Source organism: Salpingoeca rosetta, assembly GCF_000188695.1.
Source record: "Salpingoeca rosetta unplaced genomic scaffold supercont1.29, whole genome shotgun sequence".
NCBI classification, from domain to species: domain Eukaryota; class Choanoflagellata; order Craspedida; family Salpingoecidae; genus Salpingoeca; species Salpingoeca rosetta.
In genome coordinates this window covers 882,065-900,091 of record NW_004754905.1, presented here as the reverse complement: position 1 = coordinate 900,091, position 18,027 = coordinate 882,065, and the positions used below count along the sequence as shown (strand labels likewise).

At 55.4% G+C, this 18,027-nt stretch overlaps 6 protein-coding genes across 6 annotated transcripts in view; 5 read left to right on the top strand and 1 right to left on the bottom strand.

Annotated features, from left to right (window-relative positions):
- The window catches only part of PTSG_12861 (uncharacterized protein), a 3,958-nt gene extending 1,623 nt beyond the window's left edge, over positions 1–2,335 (top strand). The window contains exons 5-11 of the mRNA XM_004989486.1: positions 178–321; positions 441–534; positions 576–722; positions 904–1,003; positions 1,148–1,239; positions 1,416–1,548; positions 1,736–2,335. Coding sequence (XP_004989543.1) covers positions 178–321; positions 441–534; positions 576–722; positions 904–1,003; positions 1,148–1,239; positions 1,416–1,548; positions 1,736–1,843 — 818 coding nt within the window. The 3' untranslated portion in view covers positions 1,844–2,335. The remainder of the gene's footprint in view (positions 1–177; positions 322–440; positions 535–575; positions 723–903; positions 1,004–1,147; positions 1,240–1,415; positions 1,549–1,735) is intronic.
- On the top strand, positions 1,891–2,268 carry PTSG_12862 (uncharacterized protein; the record flags this gene model as incomplete). Its single annotated transcript, XM_012637642.1, has 1 exon — positions 1,891–2,268. The coding sequence occupies one exon, from the start codon at positions 1,891–1,893 to the stop codon at positions 2,266–2,268; it is 378 nt and encodes a 125-aa protein (XP_012493096.1).
- Positions 2,336–2,722: 387 nt separating the features above from the next.
- On the top strand, positions 2,723–9,161 carry PTSG_09285 (uncharacterized protein). The gene is made up of 15 exons (XM_004989485.1): positions 2,723–2,913; positions 3,208–3,291; positions 3,442–3,525; positions 3,726–3,809; positions 4,002–4,085; positions 4,259–4,342; positions 4,530–4,613; positions 4,804–4,887; positions 5,083–5,166; positions 5,356–5,439; positions 5,616–5,699; positions 5,799–5,891; positions 5,993–6,970; positions 7,222–7,819; positions 7,969–9,161. Exons 1-15 carry the CDS (start codon positions 2,789–2,791, stop codon positions 9,085–9,087), a joined length of 3,753 nt encoding a protein of 1,250 aa, XP_004989542.1. The 5' UTR covers positions 2,723–2,788; the 3' UTR covers positions 9,088–9,161.
- Positions 9,162–10,770: 1,609 nt separating this feature from the next.
- On the top strand, positions 10,771–11,892 carry PTSG_09284 (uncharacterized protein; the record flags this gene model as incomplete). The annotated part of the gene is made up of 1 exon (XM_004989484.1): positions 10,771–11,892. The coding sequence occupies one exon, from the start codon at positions 10,771–10,773 to the stop codon at positions 11,890–11,892; it is 1,122 nt and encodes a 373-aa protein (XP_004989541.1).
- Positions 11,893–12,763: 871 nt separating this feature from the next.
- On the top strand, positions 12,764–17,200 carry PTSG_09283 (uncharacterized protein). Its single transcript, XM_004989483.1, has 14 exons — positions 12,764–12,981; positions 13,155–13,344; positions 13,639–13,778; positions 13,940–13,981; positions 14,181–14,282; positions 14,471–14,583; positions 14,776–14,848; positions 15,050–15,125; positions 15,296–15,395; positions 15,698–15,840; positions 16,183–16,260; positions 16,448–16,506; positions 16,683–16,759; positions 16,985–17,200. The coding sequence occupies exons 1-14, from the start codon at positions 12,844–12,846 to the stop codon at positions 16,998–17,000; spliced, it is 1,347 nt and encodes a 448-aa protein (XP_004989540.1). The 5' UTR covers positions 12,764–12,843; the 3' UTR covers positions 17,001–17,200.
- A 103-nt stretch (positions 17,201–17,303) lies between these two features.
- PTSG_09282 (uncharacterized protein) overlaps positions 17,304–18,027 on the bottom strand; it is a gene marked incomplete at both ends in the record, with an annotated part of 2,148 nt that continues 1,424 nt past the window's right edge. The window contains one exon of the mRNA XM_004989482.1: positions 17,304–17,490. Coding sequence (XP_004989539.1) covers positions 17,304–17,490 — 187 coding nt within the window. The remainder of the gene's footprint in view (positions 17,491–18,027) is intronic.

Below are 18,027 nucleotides of genomic sequence, written 5' to 3'. Positions count from 1 at the left end.
TTCTGTGTGTGCATGCATGCGTGTTCACGCCATCGTCAACCACACCACATTGACACAGCAACAGCTGCACTGCTTGCTGTCCTGCGCGGCGTTGTGGCGGTGCACTCAAGGCCCTTTGCCAGCCAGTTTCCCGCTGCTGCTAGCTGTGCTTCTCCCTGCCCATCTCAATCACCTCAGCTTCAACCACAACTGCTGCTGTGTTCCGCCACCTCATCTTGTGCCAGCGAGGCATCACACCCCGCGGCCACAGCCGTCACTGCACACTGCCGGTTTCAAGCAGCTCACTGCGTTGGATGCTGTTGGCTCGTGGACCACCACACTGTTGTTGGAAGAGGGATTGGCCGTGATTGTGGCGGTTGATGTGGTGGTGCTGCACGCCATGACAACAACAGCGGCAGTTGACGAGGTGATGGTGTGCTTGCACTCCTCACTGGTTGCAGCGGCAGCAAGGAGGTGGCCATCGTGTTTCTGGTTCGCATGCATGTGCTGGCCAACGTGGCGCAGGAGCGGTTCTTGGACTACGACAACGATTCTGTGCCGTTTATGAAGAACATTTTCCAACACGCAAACGACAGGCAATACCGCATGCTGCGCGGCCTGATGGGCGTGTCTGTCTGCAAGGACATGTTTGCGCCGGATGCACACGAGCTCATGCGCATTATGCGAGCCAGTACCGCCCAGATTGAGGAGGAGGATCCACAACCCTCGTACATCCACACAAGGTGCGCTCAAGGTCAAGAGAGAGAGTGTGTGTGTGTATGTGTGTGTGAGTGAGTGAACATGTCCGAACATGTCGCTTCGTCGTTTCCCTCCTTTCTCCACTTTCGGCTTGCCAAGCCTCACTGCCACCCCTTGTCGTCCTGCCGCGTTCAGGCTGTTGAGTCGCTGCTCGCTGTGATCCAGGGTACCCGGCTCCCGCGAATCGCCCAACACCAGCGCGACCAAGAACTGCATCTCCGTCTTTGTCAAGATTGCACGCAACCCAGCACACGGCCTCTCAGAGGTGTGTGTGGTTGTGTGTGTGTGTGTGTGCGTGCGTTGGTACACTCCTTCGCCGTCCTTTTGCGTTGGTTGTTTGCTCTTGTTATCACGTTGTCGTCGCTTATTCTTTACCCACCCATCCACCACCAACCCTTGCACAGACGAGGTGCTGACACATCTGCTTGACTGGCTGCCCATTACAGAAGACGACGATGAGGCAAAGTACATCTTCACACACCTCGTCGAGCTCCTCCAAGCGTGAGTGCTACGACCGTGTTTTGTGTGTGTCTGTGTATGTGTGTATGTGTGTGTGTGTGTGTGTGTGTGCATGTGTCGGTGGTGTGCTCTGCCGCCTGTCGTTCTTGTTCCCGACTGACCCACGTCCCCTCCCCCATTGCTTCCTGTACCTCTCCTTCCTTTTGTTGTTGCTTCAGTCGGCAACATCCACGCGTGACCGCGCCTGAGAGCCCGGTGAAGATTGTGCGGGCGTTTGTTTGTGCAGGTGATTGGCACCCCCGCGGCCGCCGTCGACGAGCCCCACTGCCAGGGCATGTACACAGCCTCATGGTGCGTGGGTTGTGTTGTGTGTGATTTATGTGATGTGTGTGTGTGTGTGGGTGTGTGTTTGCTGCCTCGAATATGCGCGACTGTCGCGTACTTCGTGCACTTTCCCATCCTCCTCTTCCTCCTCATTCTCACACTCCTCCTCTTTCCTCTCCTCATTCTCACGCCCTCGTGTCGTTTCCTCTCGTAGAACATGCAGGATTCGCCTGCCCACGGTGTGTTGGGGCAGTTGATGCAGGATCCCGAGGCGCACGCCCGCGTGCAGCGCGCTGTTGAGGCACTTAGCTCGTCCGCGTAGTCGCCATGTTGTGATGTGTCGTGTCAACTTGTGCACCAGTTGGAGGAATGGCTGAATGGCTGTCGCTTCCTTTGTCGCATTCCTCTTGTTTCCCTTTCTTGTTCTCTTCCCTCTTCTTCTCTTCTCTTCTCTTCTGTTCTTCCCTTCCTTCACTCTCCCTCTCGCCTGCTTGCTTGCTTGCTTATGTCACGCCCTTCTTGTGCTTGCCTGTTGTTTTCATTGTTTGGCGCTGTGTACGGCTGAACACGTTCTTGGTGTGGTTGGTGGATGTGTGCTGCTGCTGCTGCTGTGTGTGTTTGATTCTGGCTTGTGACTGGAGGGTGTTGTTTGATGTGCAGAGGGGTTGGCTGTTGTTTGGTTGGCTTGGCTTCCTGTTGCATTTGGGCACTGCTGTGTGTGTGGATGTGTGGATGTGTGTGTGTTGATGTGTGTTGGGCTGGGGGCGTTGTTTGTGGGTTGTGTGGCGGACCTGTTCTTTCCTCAGTAAATGGCTCGATGAAGATGATGAGACCCGCTTGACGGTGGTGGTGGTGGAGCGGCGGTGATGTTTGTGGTGTTGATGTGGCTACAGACATTGGTGTGTTGTACCAACCAGGCAAGGCCAAGCGAGGAGGGCGCGGCTGTTGTTCCTTTCGGCGACAAGAGAGTCGGGTTGCTGGCTGGACGCACTTCATCCTGTTTGTTTGTTGTGTTCCTGTCGACAACGAGGGCTCGAAGAGATTGTTGACGAACATCTTCCACGGAAGCGCTGCTGTGCGGATAACCTCTGTAAGGTTTTGCGAATCGTCCAATGGCTGAGTCGCAAAACAACAACAACACACACAAAACAAAGGAAACAAAAAGCAGCGCGTTGAGTCGTCGTCCATTTTGTCGTCGTCTCTTCTTCCAGCCACTCACGAGCACGTCACAACAAGCCACAAGGAGAAAAGACGACGCGCCGTCGCCATGTCCGGCGGAGAGAAGAGAGCGAGGGAGGAGGTGGAGGCGTTGCTGGCGCAGACGAAGCTGATGGATGGGGTGAAGCACAAGATCAGGGCCATCGCCAACAACACGTGTGGGGATTATGAGAAGTGAGTGCAAAAGCAACCAAAACGACATGTTGGAACATGTATGTGTTGGACACAAGGACACTTGTTGTGGTTGTGCTTATTCTCCCCTCTCTCTCTGCTTGGCTTGTCCTTGTGTTGCAATGAGCGTGGTGTGGCTTGCTGTTGGGTGTTCACGTGTGTGTCCTGTCCCCTCGCACCGCCTGGACACACTGTGTGTGTTTGTGGCAGGTTGGGACTGGCACCCTCATGGTTTTGCTCTGTCTCGATCCTCAGTCTTCTTGCTCATTTCATGACACACACCATTTGGAATTACAGCTTGGGTGGTTATGGCCTCGGCGCCATTGAGGCGCGTGCGGTGGCCGAGGCGCTCAAGGACAACACCTGCCTCAAACGACTCTAGTGCGTGGTGATGATGAATCTGCATCGTGTGATATGCATGGTTGATTGGGATGGCGGTGTTGCATGTTGCACCCCTTTCTCCTCCCCTGCTTGCGCATGTTTGGACGTGTGTTCACCGTCGCTCCCTGCGGTTCTTGTGTGTCTGCACAGCCTGTGGGGCAACTCCATCGGTCCTGAGGGCGCTGTGGCGTTGGCGGAGATGTTGAAGCACAACACGACCCTCGAACGACTCAGGTGAGTGTACACGCACACACACACACACACACATGTGTGCTGCGTCACTGCCTGTTGCACCTTATCACGTGCACACGTGCCCATGTGTGGATTGGTGACTGTGTTGCCACCCACAACAATCATCATCACGCACGCACGCACTCACTCTTCCTCATCCATGTGGCATCATCGCCCTTCGTGGCATTATACCATCTGGACAGCCTGCGATGGAATTCCATCGGCGATGAGGGCGCTGCGGCGTTGGCGGAGATGCTGAAGCACAACACGACCCTCGAAGAACTCAGGTGAGTGTGTACACGCACACATGCGCACACATGTATGCTGCGTCACTGCCCCTGCACCTTCTCACGTGCACATGTGTGGTTGATGACTGTGTTGCCACCCACAGCGAGCATCATCACGCACTCACTCACTCACTCTTCCTCATCCATGTGGCATCATCGCCCTGTGTGGCATCCACCATACCGTCTTGACAGCCTGTACAACAACTCCATCGGCGATGAGGGCGCCGTGGCGTTGGCGGAGATGTTGAAGCACAACACGGCCCTCGAAACACTCTAGTGAGTGTGTACACGCACACATGCACACATGTATGCTGCGTCACTGTCGTTGCACCTTATCACGTGCACATGTGTGGATTGATGACTGTGTTGCCACCCACAGCAATCATCATCACGCTCTTCCTCACCCATGTGGCATCATCCCCCTGTGTGGCATCATACCATCTTGACAGCCTGGACAACAATTCCATAGGCGACCAGGGCGCCGTGGTGTTGGCGGAGATGCTGAAGCACAACACGACCATGACAGGACTCAAGTGAGTGTGTACACGCACACACACATGTATGCTGCGTCACTGCCGTTGCACCTTATCATGTGCACATGTGCCCATGTGTGGTTCAACGACTGTGTTGCCACCCACAGCAATCATCATCACGCACTTACTCACTCTTCCTCACCCATGTGGCACCATCGCTTTGTGTGGCATCACATTATCTTGACAGCCTGGGGGCCAACTCCATCGGCGATGAGGGCGCTGTGGCGTTGGCGGAGATGCTGAAGCACAACACGGCCCTCAAAGAACTCTAGTGAGTGTGTACACGCACACATATGTGGATGGAAAGGGGCTGCGTCACTGCCGTTGCACCTTATCATGTGCACATGTGTGGTTGATGACTGTGTTGACACCCACAGCAATCATCATCACGCACTCACTCCCTCTTCCTCACCCATGTGGCATCATCGCCCTGTGTGGCATTCGCCATACCGTCTTGACAGCCTGGAGGGCAATTCCATCGGCAACCAGGGCGCCGTGGCGTTGGCGGAGATGCTGAAGCACAACACGACCCTCGAACGACTCTTGTGAGTGTGTACACGCACACATGCACATGTATGCTGCGTCACTGCCTGTTGCACCTTTTCATGTGCACACGTGTGGTGGGGTAGGATGAGTTCAATGACTGTGTTGCCACCCACAGCAATCATCATCATCACTCACGCACTCTTCCTCACCCATGTGGCATCATCGCCCTTCGTGGCATTATACCATCTGGACAGCCTGGAACGCAACCGCGTCGGCGATAAGGGCGCTGTGGCGTTGGCGGAGATGCTGAAGCACAACACGACCCTCACAGGACTCAAGTGAGTGTGGACATGCATACATGCACATGTATGCTGCGTCACTGCTGTTGCACCTTATCATGTGCACATGTGCCCATGTGTGGTTCAACGACTGTGTTGCCACCCACAGCAATCATCATCACGCACTTACTCACTCTTCCTCACCCATGTGGCACCATCGCTTTGTGTGGCATCACATTATCTTGACAGCCTGGGGGCCAACTCCATCGGCGATGAGGGCGCTGTGGCGTTGGCGGAGATGCTGAAGCACAACACGACCCTCACATGGCTCGGGTGAGTGTGTACACGCACACATGTACATGTATGGATGGAAATGGGCTGCGTCGCTGTTGCGCTGTCACTGCCGCCGCTCGTACCTGGTGCAAGCAAGTAGGGCGTGTTCCTGATTGCAACAGTGACCCGCTTCGTTCCTGTCGCCAACTCACCTGTTTCTCCATCTCATCCAACAGCATTGGCCGCAATCGTATCACGGAGCGTGGCATGGTCAATGTGCTGAAGCAGCTGCAACACATCGACGCCAAGGCTAAGATTCGGTGAGTTTCGTGTGCTTGCGACCTTGCTCCACCCACATGCACCGAATCAATTTCAGTTCAATTTCTTTCATCTCACATTCCCTCTTCACGGCATCACAGGCTGTTTGAGGACAAGCTCAAATCCTCCACTGCAGTTGCCCGTGCACTGGCCACGCTCCGCACCAAGCAGCCAGACATCAACGTTGTCTTCGCGTGAGTTCGTACAGCAGTACAGTGACAGACTTACTCTTGTTCAAACCACCCTTCACACCGAACCTCATTCACCGTCCACTCTGCTTTCTTCTTCTCCTCAGGCCTTTTGATTCAGAGGACAAGTTTGACTCTTCCGCCAAGGCCGCCTATCAAGACCGGCTCGATCTTCTCAGGCTGCTAGAAACAGGCTCCGTCCCTCTTGAGACAGCGAAGGTGTTCGTCTGCGGCGACTACGGCATCGGCAAGACGACCATGATTGAGTCGCTTCCCGGCAGTCTGTTTCGCCGCTTCACACGGACCATCTTCCAACCAGCAAATGACCCAGACCGCTCAAACGAGCGCACACCCGGCATTCGGGTGTGTGAAATGAAGCTGAAAGACACCACAAGCCAAGGCAGCGACGGTGACAACGCTGCTTCTCTTCGCGTGTACGATTTTGGTGGGCAGCTCGCATATCACGTCATCCACACGCTGATGATGTCGGATCGCTTCGCTGCCTTTGTCGTCTGCGTCGACCTCTCTGAGCCTAAAGAACATGTGAAGGAGCGCGCCAACTACTGGCTGCAGTTCATCTGCACGCGACTGCAGCAGGGCATTGCAGCAGCCACAGCAACGGCAGACGGCGGTGCCATGGAAGAGGTGAAGCCGCGCGTCGTGATCGCGGGCACCAAGAGGGATCTTGCTCGCGATAAGGCGCTTGTTGATGAACATGGTCATCCGCCCTGGGGTACAGCGATGGTCGCGGACCTGAGGAGACAATCAACCAAACCCGGTTCTTCGCTCTTATTTGGCGACATCGTCGATATCCAAGACAGCTTCATCACTCTCAACTGCCATCAGGGCGGCGAGGCCGGTTTTGATGTGCTCCGATCACAGCTTGTTGACCATTGGCATTGGCTGAGAGGGCGAGAGGTGTTGGTGCCACAGGTGGTGAATGAAGTGGCAGGGGCCTTAAAGAAAGCAGTGAAGAACAAGGCGATGTGGAGCGTGGGTGATTTATTGGACTTTGTTCGTGGCAGCGGGAATGGCATCGACCTCATCTCCGCGATCCAAGAGGGCACCTTCCACCAAACGCTCAGGCAAGTACAATGTGTGCGTGTGTGCTTTTGGTGTGTGTATGTGTGTGTGTGTGTGTGCGTGTGTGCGTGTGCGTGTGTGTGTGTGTGTGTGTGCGTGTGCGTGTGTGTGTGTGTGTGTGTGCGTGTGTGCGTGTGTGTTTGGCCGTAGGAGTTGAGGAGTTTCATGGTAGTCACACTTTCATCCCTCAATCATGTGTTGCGCGTTTACACCCTCCACTCCCTGCTAACCCATACTTTTTGCATGTCCACAGGTACCTCCACACACGCGGCGATCTGCTCTGGTACTCCAGCACGCCCTCCCTGGCGGACTTCGTCTTCGTCGACCCGAACTGGCTGCTTCATGACGTGTTGGGGAGAGCGCTGACGCCGGATGGCGTGCAGCAAGGCTCCATCACAAAGAAAGGCGTCGTGACCTTCACGGACCTGGAAACCGCATTCCGAGGCATTGCCACCGCAGATCTTGTCATCAGCGTGCTGCAGCACACGCTCCTCTGCTTCGAGCTGCCGCCTTCGAACGATGGCCAGCGGCAATTCATGCTGCCGAGCCGTGTTGAGAAGAAGGCCGATCTCGCAACCGCCTGGCCTCGAACGGGCTTCTGGCCCGTCTACGGTGGACGACTGCTGGTGGTCGAGAGCAAAGCACTTGCATTACCACCTGGCTTCTTCCCACACGTGCAGACTTTGTTGCACAAGTCTTTTGGCGCAACGCTGAAGGTGTGGCCAGACGCCTTTTTCTGTGAACACGATGGCGTGCAGTGCCTCGGACTGCTGCGAGGCGAACGAGAAGTGGACGTCTGGGTGCGGGCGCCTTCTGGCGCAGAGCACAAGGCCCTGCCGTTCATGACAAAAGTCAGTTTGTGAGCGAATGTGAGTGCTTGTGGGCGTGTGTGTGTTGTGTGTGAGCTTGCGTTGTGTTGTCCCTTCACTTGCCAGCGAATGGCCAGCTTTGATTTTTCACCCTCATTCCATCCTCTGCTCACTTGCGGTGTTGATGACAGGTGCTGTCTGTGCTACAAGGGGAAGCAAGAGGGATTGACCATGTCCACCTCGTCCTCAGCACAAAACACCTGAAGCGCCACGAGAAATACCCAGCCGCTCACAAGCTTGGGGACCTGACAGGCAAGGACCCAGACGAGCTCGTCACGTCCACGCACCACAGGGAAAGCCAGAACCCAGTGTCCGATCGCGTTGGCGATCTGTTGCTGCAGGCGCCCGCGCATCCGCCACCTGTCATGCCGTCTTGGCAGTTGCGCGACCACGAATGGCACCACCCTGCATGGCGGCTCGACGATGCCTTTGATGAGCAGCTTCCATGGAGGGGGCCAAGTGAACATGGAGTGTATTCAGCACCACTGCCACCAGACACTGACTTGTACCGGTGGATAGAGAGCCGGATGACGCCGGGCCTCACCCTGTCGCGCGTGGAGATGATCAAGTCCACCATGATGCTGCGGGCGTTCAAAGCGCAGGTGGAGCGGTCGGCAACGCGTCGTGGTGACACGAAAACAACAAACAAATTCAACAAGGACTTTGGGCTTGGTGATCCAGAGAAGCGCGCCATGCTCAAACAACTCAAGATGCAGTTTGCAAAAACACGCACCGGCTTGAAGCACGTCAACATCCTTGTGGGTTTCCATGGGTGTGACGAGGCTGTCGCTGACAGCATCAGTGCGTGCGGGGCAGCGAACTTTAGCAGCCCGGGCGACCGTGGCTTCTTCGGATCTGGCATCTACCTCACACCGCAGACAAGCTATGCCGCAGGGTACTCCACGCGTGTTTTGTTGAATGGTGATTTGCGCTCATCCAATGCAAATGGAGAGCACGTGATGCTCCTGTGCGCTGCCAGCGTTGGCCTGGCATACCCGATCACCCGGGCCGCAGATTACCCCCATGGCTCGAATGAATGCTCCTACTATGGGAAGCCTTTTGATGAAAGCCAAGACACCCACTATGCGCAGGTGACACGCGCCACCAACTTACAGGCCACGCCCACACCTGGCACGTTTGCCTTTGAGGAGTACGTCGTTTCGCAAGAGGCGCAGGTCCTCCCATTTGCCAAGGTGTTTGTGAAGGTGGACATGGGCGCCTATTTGTCGCACTTGTCAACCCTGCCATGAACACCAAGAGTGGAGACGATGTCGTTCACATGCAACCTTTGTTGTTGTTGTGTGTGTGTGTGTGTGTGTGTGTGTGTGTGTGTGTGTGTGTGTGTGTGTGTGCGTACGTTTGCGTTCATGCACAGTCTGCATTGTGTGTGTACTTTTGCGTTCACGCACAGCCTGCATTGTGTGAGTGCTGTTTCTTTTCTTTCTTAAACCGGCCATCCTGTTCCTTCTCAAAGCGCCTGTTGCCCCCGCGTCTCTTCAACACCACGCCCGTTTCCGCGTTTCCTTCCTTCCTTAATTTGCGATGCCCACATGTTTCAGTTTCTGTGACAATCCCAAATGCACAGGACACAATTGCGCTTGTTGACGGCACTTGTCTATTTCACTCCGACTCTCCCACGGCACCGTCGATCAGAAACGACAACAGCGCCCCCGCATAGCCGGCGGCTTGCATGCTGGATACCTGCTCCCCAAGCAGCACCGCATACAGCAACACGAAGCCCCGCCACAAACCGCCACCAAGATCTGCAGCGCAATGCTGCAATGCAGTGGGCGAGCAAAGAGAAGACGAGGGCGCACCACCATGACCCGAAGCAGAGGCACACACACACACACACACACACACACACACACACACATACACACACACACACGCACAAACACACATACACACAAACAAACAAACACATACACACACACACGCGCGCGCGCTGCTGTTTGGATACAGGCAGTGGCCAACGTTCTAACGTTGCATGATGGTGGCCTGCCTGAGACGTGAATGGTTCCAGCTACATGTGCACGTGCACACGGATGCGTGCGATGTGTGAGTATGGTGGACGTGTACGCGCACCCAAACACCACACACACACACACACACACACACACACACACACACACACACACACACACACACACACACACACATACACACACACACACACACACACACACACACACACACACACACACACACACACGCACGCACACACAGTCACCAAGGAGGACGCGCATTGCGGTTGTTGCATGCGTGCACGCGTGCGTTCCCAATCGATGACGTCATTTTCGTCACTGACCCAACCATTGTGGGCTAAATTTTGCTCGCTTGCTTGATGTGCTGTTTGCGCGTCCCCGAACGTCAAGGCGAGCGATTGCTTCGTGTCAAGCAGCGCGAGCTCCAGAGTGTTTGGGCCGTCGTCACAACGGCAGTCTGATTCCCACACCAGCACTGACGACGAACGGGCCCGCCACCGCCAGCACGCACACAACAGTGGCTGGGACACGCCACGAACAGTGTGTAACGGAATTCCCGCCTCCGGCGTGTGTTGCGGAATTCGAAGGGAAGCAATGACCCAAGTGAACACCTCACGCAACCCTTTGTCTCTGCTCCAATCTTGTGACGTGACCGACCAATCAAGCACTGCTCAGTGGTTGGTTGCAACGATATGCGCTGTAGTGCTGTGTTGGATCATTGGACAACCAGCCACACAACGCTCACGCCACCACGACATTCACAGCGTTGATGGTGACGCCCTGACCTGACAAAGACAAAGAGCAACGCAGTACACAAGTCCAGCGACGCACACGCACGCGCGCATACCCACACGCACTCGCATACACCCCCCCCCCACACACACACACACACACACTCACGCACGCACGCGCACACACACACACCAGCACACACCAGCACACACAATGGTAGCTGCTTTTCATCGGTTGCGGCAACGGCCGCAGCTTCACCCCTCAGCAGTGCTCGTCCTGCTGGTGATTGCCTTGTCCATCATCAACACACGTGCAGACTTTGGGGCAGGAGGCAGCTTTGCCACCTACAACCGCCACAGCGCCCGCAGTGTCCGCAGCAACAGCATGAACGCTGGTAACCAACCCCGAAGCAACACAACCACCGATGATGACATTCCTGGATTTGTGTTCATCAAGACGCACAAGACGGGGTCGTCGAGCGTGACTGTCATGCTTGCGCAGGCGCTGGAGCGTCGCGGCCTGAAGCCGGCCGTTCCCTGCTATGACCACCTGGGGTACCCGCGAGAGTTTGACGACCCGGCGCACACCTTGTGCGGGCGCGACCCGCTCCACTTCAAGGCGGCCATCTCCCACATTCGCTGGACAGAGACATCCCGCACCACGCTGCTCAAGCTCATGGCGCCCGACCGCCCCAAGATCTTCACCATCGTGCGCGACCCCATCACCCGGTTCATCTCAGCGCTCGGCTACTACAACAACAAGAAGCTCCAGCAGCAATTGCACTTCGACCGCAACGACATTCGCGAGGCATGGTTGCGCGAGGCCACCCACCGCATCGCGCTCTCGGAGGTGCGAGACGACGTGGCCAAGTACGCGCGACAACTGCACTTTATCGGCTACGCCTTTGACTTTGGCCTGGCAAACGACTACGAGCCACGGGAGAGCGCAAACTTCCGGCAGCGTGCAAAGGAGTTTGTCGATTCGCTTGACTTTGTGCTGCTTTACGAGGAGTGGGACCTGTCCATGGCGCTGCTCAAGCGAGACCTCAATATGACGTACAAGGACGTGGTTTACCCGCACCTGAAGAAGGTTGGGAAGGGCCCCGTCGTTGTGTCGCAGGCAACGCGCGACCTCTTCTGCCAGGTGCTGTGGACCGACTGCATCCTGTATGACCTGATTCAGCAGCGGTTTTGGGCAGCGGTGGACGACGACCTTCGCCGGAGCGCGAAAGTCGTCACTGAGGTGAACGAGGCCGCGCGTCTTGAGGATCAAACGGGCGGCAGGGGCAAGATGGACGTGCAAGACTACTTCAACCGTCTTCGCAAGACAACCTAGTTCCCTTGACAACCCCACGGCTCTCTCGTCTTCCCAGTCTCGCGATGCACGATGAGTTTATGCGTGTGTGCGTGTGCGTGTGCGTGTGTGTGTGCGTGTGTGTGTGCGTGTGTGAGTGCGTGCCCTGCGTATGTGCGTATTTGTGTGTGATAGCTTTGTTCTTAGCTTGTTGCTACCAAGCAATTTGCTTGTTGCTGTGACATGCTCGTTTGTTCGTGATTCTGCTCCTGAAACTCTCGTCGACTCTGTTGCTTTATCGGAGTCTTCTTCTGTTACTTCTGATAGTGACACGGAACGACCTCCTTGGTCTTCCGACTTGTGACTGAAGTCACTCATTGTTCCCGTTCCCGTCGCCTTCTAGTTGTTGCGTTCTTCTGACCGTTCTCTTTTCATGAAGACGTGACTTTGGCTTTGGCGTAATCATTTCGCCGCTCATGATGTGTCCTCATTCTCTCTTCTTTCTCTCACGTGTTCTCCCGCTCCCTGCTGTAATGCTGTTCTTTCTGCTCGTTCCGCGGACATGACACGAGGACACGTATCCTTTGTCCCCGTTCATTCAGTCCCGCCCGCCCTCTTGTTCGTGCTTGCTTGCTTTGTGCCTGCTGCCAAGAAGAGTTCAGAATATGCGCTGAGGGTGGTCGCTTGTGTGACAGAGAGTGCGTGTGATGAGTGCGTGTGGTTGATGTGTGACGTGTGGAGAGCAGGAGAGAAGGCCTGAAGGCGTGAAGGCAAAGGAGGAAAGGTTCATGTTCTGTTATCCTGTTATCGCCGCGTCACACGACCACCCGTCATGTCATCAAGGGCTTCAAGCACAAAAAAAAAGGGCACACCATGTTTCGACTACAGTTTATGCTGTTGCTTTTGCATTTCCCATTCGACCACCCACCACACACGTGCCACCAACCACACCAACCACACCAACCACACACACACACATCCCCACAACCAACCATGACGACCCGTGTGATGACCATTGAGGATGACGACCCCATCGTCAACGAGGAGGAGGAGAACGAGGAGGAGGAAGAGGAGGAGAACAAGCTCCTCAGCCGCGGCCCAACAAAGGCGTCCAAGAAGGGCAAGCAAAAGGTACTGTCGCAAGCAGCAGGTGGAGCTGCGTGTTCTGTGTGTTTGTGCGTGTGTGTGTGTGTGCGTGTGTGTGTGTGCTGCAACAAGCGCGTGTTGGTTGGATGCTGATGCGCAAGGTGGATATGTACTGCCCACCGTCGCTGACACACTCGTTCTCCTTTTCCCTACTCAAGGGCGACGCCGCCTCTGGGTTTGACCCGGAGTTTTCATTCGAGACCACCGACCTGGACGACGCATACAACGAGACCCTGGCCGCCGCCACGGAGGAAGCAGACCGTGTGCCGCTGCAGAACCGCATTGACCTGCTCTTGGAGCGCCGCAAGAAGCGCCTCGAGGCAGAAATGAAGGCCAAACAGGAAGGAGGTACATTGACTGCGCACGCATGCGTTCGTGTTCGTTTGTATGTGTGGGTGCGAATTTGAGTGTGGTTGCGCATGTATTTGTGTATGTGTATGTGAGTGTGGTTACGCATGGTATGTGTGCGTGTGCGTATGTGTATGTGAGTGTGGTTACGCATGGTATGTGTGGGTGCGCGTGTGTATGCGTGTGTGTGTGTATTCGTGCGCGTGGTTACCAATTCTCTCCTCCCGGATCCCCCCCCTCTTCTCCTGACAACCTAACACTGTCACACGGCTTCCACCCCCAACCACCACGTAGGAGAGACAGAGGATAATGAGGGGAGCGAAAATGAGGATGAGGATGGCGAAGAGGTGCTGGTGGACAAGGCGAGCACGCCCATGGCACCACTGCCCAACTTGGACGACCTCGAGGACAGCGATGACGAAATCGACGAAGAGGTCAGATCGTATGGTGATGCAGAGTGTGGTGGCACAGAGTGTTGTTGAGTCGTTCCCTGCGTTTGCTTTGCATGTCACGTTGTGCCGCGCGCGGCTCTTGATAACCATTAATCGCAGCTCATCACGGCATTGTTGCTGCTGTTGTTGCACGCGGCTCACAGGAGGAGCAGCTCCGCAAAGAGTTCTTCTCAGATACGCCAGAGGTTGGTGTGTGTGTGCATGTGTGTGTGTGTGTGCATATGTGTGTGTGTTGTGTGTGTGTGTGTGTGTGTGTGTGTTTGTGTGTGTGTGTCCATGCGTGTGTGCCCATGCATGCGCACGCATACATCTGCATGTGCTCTTATTTCAGCGACCACCTCCTTTTCCCTCACATCCTGCTCGCTTGCTCCGTCCCTGTGCCAGGTGGATGTGTCTGCCGTGTCGAGCTTCAGCGACCTCAACCTCAGCCGCGCCCTGCAGGTTGGGCTGACCGGCATGGGCCTCCACAAGCCAACGCCAATCCAGGTGAGCAACACGGAGGAGACGGTGGAACGTGTGTGTGTGTGAGTTGTGTGAACATTCGTGTGTGTGTGTGTGTGGTGAGTGTCATGCTACGTTCTTTCTCCCCCACAACCACCACCAACGCTCCCACCCATCAATCCACCACCACCACCAACACACACACACACACACCCATTCCCCCATCCGTCAAGGCACGTGCCATCCCGATTGGACTGATGGGGAAGGACATGTGCGCGTGTGCGGCGACTGGCAGCGGCAAAACTCTCGCGTTTCTCATCCCTGCACTCGACCGCCTCTCGTACAAGTCAGTGCACTCACACCCATGGAGATTAACGCGTTGTGACTGCTTTCGCCATGTGTGACAGTATTAGCGTACTCGTGTATCTTCACCACAAATCGTAGTGGCTCCGCAGCGTGCACTTTTGTTGAAGATGCCCTCCTCCTCACACACACACACACACACACACACACACACACACACACTTGTGTCGTTCAGGCCGCCCGGCCCGTCTGTGACGCGCGTGCTGGTGCTGGCACCGACGCGTGAGCTCGCCAAACAAGTGCACGAGGTGAGCACGCCTGCCTGCCTTGCTTTGCTTCTACGGTACTCCTGTGCTGCTCGTTCGATTTTATTGATGTAGCGTTGAACGTTGCTCTTCCTCACGTCCCCACTCCGTTGCGTGTGTGTGTGTGTGTGTGTGTGTGTGTGTGTGTGTGTGTGTGTGTGTGTGTGTGTGTGTGTGTGTGTGTGTGTGTGTGTGTGTGTGCAGAATGCGTGGAAGCTCTCTGCCATGTTCCAATCGAGCAAGAAAGGGCTCAACATTTCGTGCGCCCTCATCATGGGAGGTGCGCATCTGTCCCATCACCTGTGTGTCACATAACCTTGCATGTGTGTGTGTGTGTGTGACATGAGGCCTCCACTGTGCATGCACGATGCCATTCCCCGTTCACCAAACCCCGCATGGATGCCTTGTCTGTCCCCTCTGAAAACGTCACCACCTCCCCATCACGTGCAGGCAACAAGCTGCAAGCTGATCTCCCGATCATCAAGGCCCGCCCAGACGTCATTGTCGCCACGCCAGGCAGGCTCGTCGACCACATCGAGAACACGCCAGGGTCAGTTCGATGATGGCGACGGCGGCGGCGGCGGTGGTGGTGGTCGACGAAAGAGACAGAGAGCGCACACATACATACACACACATCCACACATCCATACATACACACACATCCACACATACATACACATCCACACATACATACATACACATCTGCACATACATACACGCACATCTGTACATACATACACACGCACGCACACGCATGTGCTCTCTCCCTCTTCCTTTTGCTCGTGTGCTCACGAGAGGGTTGTGGTTTCGACTGATGTGTGCCGACGCTGGACTACTCTGTGCTCGCGACAGGTTTGACCTGAGCACGGTGGAGATTTTGATCCTGGATGAGGCGGACAGGCTGCTTGAACTCGGGTTTGAGGATCACTTGAAGTCCATTGTCAAGTCGTGCAAACCAGACAGGCAAACCATGCTCTTCTCAGCCACCATGACAGGTGCGGTGCCGCTGTGGAGAACGGGAGGGGATGTTGTTGGTCAACCACAGCAACGCGTGAGCTTCCGCCACGAACTTGGCTCGATACGCTTTTGTTCGCCACACTTGCTCACAACAGCAACCCACTCTCAATACAAACAAACACACACACACACACACACACACACACACACACACACACACACACACACACACACACACACACACACACACACACACACACACACACACAAAACACACACACACACACACACACACACACGTGTGTACATTCTCACGCGTCTCGCATCGCCACGACCATCACCACCTCCGCCACCTTTCACTGCGGCTTGGTGCGGTGCAGCGAGCAAACCGCTGTCAAAGGCGAAGCGGCGGATGGAAATGGGATTTGACCTCGACCTCGCAGACACATCCAAGCGAGGTGCGCAGTCCAAGACTTGCAATTCATGGTTGATCGGTCACGATTTGCACACATACACACACACACACACTCACACACTCACAGCCACACACTCACACTCACACACTCACACACACACACATACACACACACATTACCCGCTCACTGCGTCGCCTGTTGCGCCGTTGTTTGTCCTTGCTGCTGACAGCGAAAACGGAGGCAAAGGCCAAGAGCTCGCTGCTCAAGAAGAAGTCATCGGCAAAGAAGGTTTGGAGTGCTCAATACAACTCCTGCGTGCGAATGAGTGTGCAGTGTGTCCGGGTCGCTTGTGTTTGGACCCCATCGTTCCTTCTCTCTTCTCTCTCCCCTTTCTCGAGCACGCACATCACTTCCATGCCCTCACGCCCACCCCCACCCAATGCACCTGTTGTTGCCGACACCAGCGGCAGTTGGCTTCGGACGCGAGCAAACGCAAGAAGGGCCCGGGCCGACGCGGATCAAAGTTCAAATCAAAGACAAAGTACGGGTTGTGTGCGTGTGTGCGTGTGCGTGCGTGTGCGTGTGTGTGTGTGTGCGTGTGTGTGTGTGTGTGTGTGTGTGTGTGTGTGTGTGTGTGTGTGTGTGTGTGTGTGTGTGTGTGTGTGTGTGTGTGTGTTTATTTCGTGTTTGCGTCACGTTTGAGCGTTACCTGTTGCAGCCCTCGCTCACACTCGCCCCCGCCCCCACCTGCACCCATTCTTCACAGGCACAAGCGTCGTTGAAGTTGCAGCTCGCCATGTCACTTCTTGCCTTCTTTGTGCATACATATACGTGTATGTATCTTCGTCTGTGGCCTTGCGTGTTTGTTTGTGTGGCTGGTTGGACGCGCAGGAGTTGTGGTTCACTGTCGTTTACACAAGAGATTAGAGATGCCAAGAACAGCCAATAACAATTCAACAGCAGACTGTGGCACTGCAATGCACACACACGCAGACAGACAGACAGACAGACACAGACACACACACAGACACACACACACAGACACACACACACACACACACACACACACACACACGAGACAGGTTTCACGCGTCGTGGTGCGCAAGCGATGCTGCGAGGAAGGCGTGGAGTTTGTGTGGCGGTTCATTGAGTTGTGCAAACGTGAGCATGACATCGTACACCCGCGCCACCGTCACGCCATCATTGCACAGCTGTGTCGACAGCTGCTCAAGCGACGTCGCAAACTCCTCCCCAGCGTCAAACATGTAGTACCTGTTGTGTGTGTGTGTGTATGCGCGCGCGCGCGCGCGCGCGCGTGTGTGTGTGTGTGTGTGTGTGTGTGTGTGTGTGTGTGTCAGCGTGCAAAAGATGTGCGTGCAGTGCAAACATGCAAGCAAGTGTTGTTGTAAAGGTGAGACCACAACAGGCGTGACAGCAACTGCATGTGCCATTGAACATCAACAGCAGTGGCAGCAGCGCAACGCACTTCATTGGTCTGCCAGCACGCGAGGCCGCCAGCCACTGCAGCACAGACTTCACCCACACGCTCCCGCCAAATGCACCTGGACAGACCCAACATCAACATCACATCAACAGCCGCATGAAGAGGAGCAGCAGGAGAGGGGAGAGTTGGTGGGTCAGCACTGATAAACACCCATGAACAGAGTGCACACACAAACAACAATCAATCAACACACACACAAAGCAGCACACACACACACACACACACAGCAGCACACACACACACAAAGCAGCATACACACACACACACACACACACAAAGCAGCATACACACACACACACACACAA